The sequence below is a fragment of the Octodon degus genome, unplaced genomic scaffold, assembly GCF_000260255.1.
Source record: "Octodon degus isolate 3935 unplaced genomic scaffold, OctDeg1.0 scaffold00163, whole genome shotgun sequence".
NCBI classification, from domain to species: domain Eukaryota; kingdom Metazoa; phylum Chordata; class Mammalia; order Rodentia; family Octodontidae; genus Octodon; species Octodon degus.
The window spans coordinates 2,438,707-2,441,125 of record NW_004524739.1 but is presented as its reverse complement, the minus strand read 5'-3'; the positions used below and the strand labels follow the sequence as shown (position 1 = coordinate 2,441,125).

The following is a 2,419-nucleotide window of genomic DNA, read 5'->3' as shown; positions in this document are numbered from 1 at the left end:
TTTTTTTTTTTTTTTTTTTTTTTGGTCTTGACAGGGTCTCACTATGTAGTTGAGGCTGGCTTTGAACTCAGTAGTCTGGGCTGGACTCAACTCTCAATGAACCTTCTGCTTCAATCTGAGCGCTGGGATTATAGGCTTGTAGCATCACGCCCAGCTCACAGGGTCTATGAGGTACAGGGTGTTCTGCTAACACAAGGCAATCCTACTTCAGCCTGGAGAGCACTGGACTGCAGGGGTGCCACTACTTTGGGTGAGACAGGTACTTTCAAGGTAACATGAACTGTTAATTATGATTCAAATCCAGTGTGACCTGAATTTAACAAGTAGGGCCCAATTGTTTTTTTTTTTTTTGGCAAAACTGGGGATTGAACTCAGACCCTTGCGCTTGCCAGGGAAGCACTTATTCTACTGAGCCATCTCCCTGGCCCTGAAGAATTTTTTTTGGTGGAACCGGGGATTGAACCGGGGATTCCTGCTCAGGCCCTTGCGCTTGCCAGGGAAGTGCTTATTCTACTGAGTCATCTCCCTGGCCCACGGCCCAATTTTAAAGTCCACAGGAAGAAGCCAGGTGTGGTGGGGCTTTCCAGTCCCTAATTTCAGCACTTAGGATGCTGAGGCAGGACCACACCAGGCCCTACAAAGTGAGCTCAAGGCCAGCCTGAACTGCATAGCAAGGCCTTCTCAACACAAAAAAAACCTTGAAAGTTAATTAGTGCCTGGCACAAATGCTTAGTCCAAGAAAATCACCTGAATTCTACTGTAGAGAAAACTCAGAGCCAGGTATGGCCTGGCTTGCAACTGTTAATCAGTACGAAGAGAGGCTGAGGCAGGCTGGCAAGTCATCTGGGAAATTTCAACGTCGCTCAGGATAAATATCCTGGGCTCAACTGCTAAAAAGTCCTAACTCCATTCTTCTCTTCAGGGATAGAACCATCATTCTGTAACTGCTTAGCGTGATACCAATGCTGAGCACAATGCAGTTTCCCTCACACCCAAATTCATCTACTGGCCAACTTGTCTCCAGTACTTTATAAGCAGTCCCTGGCTATCACTTGCACCCTTAAATTACCTCAGCCCAAACCAAGAGCCACTTTACCTTCCAGGTGGTTCCTTGCCATTTTCCCATCCTTCAGAGCCTTCACCTTCTGCAAGGCTGTAGACAGCAAGGTGGTTTTTACAAGGCTCCCATTGTGACATAACTCATACCTGCAGCCAAGCTGGCAACTGCTAGGTACACTACTAGAGACAGGAGTAAAGAACACAGTGGGGCCAGGGAGATGGCTAAGTGGAATAAGCGCTTCCCTGGCAAGCACAAGGGCCTGAGTTCAATCCCTGGTTCTGCAAAAAACCCCCAAAAAAAACAACCCACATCATCTGTCAACAGATGAACATCGGGGCTGGTGAGATGGCTCAGTGGTCTAAAGCACCTACTTAGAACAAGCTTAGCAAAGCACAGGGACCACGGTTCAATCCTCCAGCACCACATACCAGCCAGCCCCACCCCCTGGTGGGCTGAGCTGGCCACACACACACACACACATAAATAAAATAAAATAAAGATGAACATCAACAGATGAACAGGAGCATGACAAGCAAATGCTCATCCAATCTCTATGACCAGTCACTTAAGTTATCACCTCAAGTACTCCTGCCAAGCATAAGGTTGAATCTGATCCTGATCTCCAGCACCAAAACAAAAAACCCCTAAAATTCAGGGCCTGCCCGTTAGCTCAGTTTAAGTGCCTGCTCATGAAAATGAGGTCAGGCGCAGGATATGACAGTTCAATCCCTAGCTCTACCTGCACTACCAGACCCGCCCTTAAGGCAGCCTGGACTAGCAAAACAAAAAAACCAAACCCTAAAATTCACTTAACAGGTTTTCTCACCTTTGGTGCTCTTTCTCAACTTTTTCTTTGGTGGAACTGGGGTTTTAACTCAGGGCCTTGTGCTTGCCAGGCAAGCACTTATTCTACTGAGCTATCTCCTTGGCCCCTCAACTAGTTTTTGATACCAAGAGTTGAATTCATGACCCTGAGCATGCCAGAGAATTGCTGTGCCACTGATCTGTATCCCCTTTCCGACTTTTTTCTGTATTTAGGACAGGGCCTACAGGGTCTCATGTGCTACATAGATCAGACTTGTAGTCATTTTCCTGTTCTCAACCTCACAAGTGCTGGGAATACAAGCACGTGCCACCACAGCACGAAGGGGATCGAGCCCCTGCCACTGTGCCTGCAGGCACTTTAGTCCACTGAGCTACCAGGCTGGCTCCTCCAAACTAATTTTAGATGAGCAACCCTGGGGCCGTAGTTTTAATTACCATGGAAAAAAAGCAAATTTCCTAATGAACACTTTTTTAAAAAATAATTTTATTGAGAAACAAATAGCAATGAGACAGTTCCAAAACCGATTACTAGCA

The 2,419-nt window shown here is 46.6% G+C and overlaps 1 protein-coding gene across 2 annotated transcripts in view; it reads right to left on the bottom strand.

The window, feature by feature from the left end:
* The window catches only part of Rcc1 (regulator of chromosome condensation 1), a 43,828-nt gene extending 42,617 nt beyond the window's left edge, over window positions 1-1,211 (bottom strand). For both annotated transcript variants that reach the window (XM_004642888.2, XM_004642889.3), the window contains exon 1: window positions 1,097-1,211. In XM_004642888.2, coding sequence (XP_004642945.2) covers window positions 1,097-1,126 — 30 coding nt within the window. In that variant the 5' untranslated portion in view covers window positions 1,127-1,211. The remainder of the gene's footprint in view (window positions 1-1,096) is intronic.
* Window positions 1,212-2,419: the final 1,208 nt, after the last annotated feature.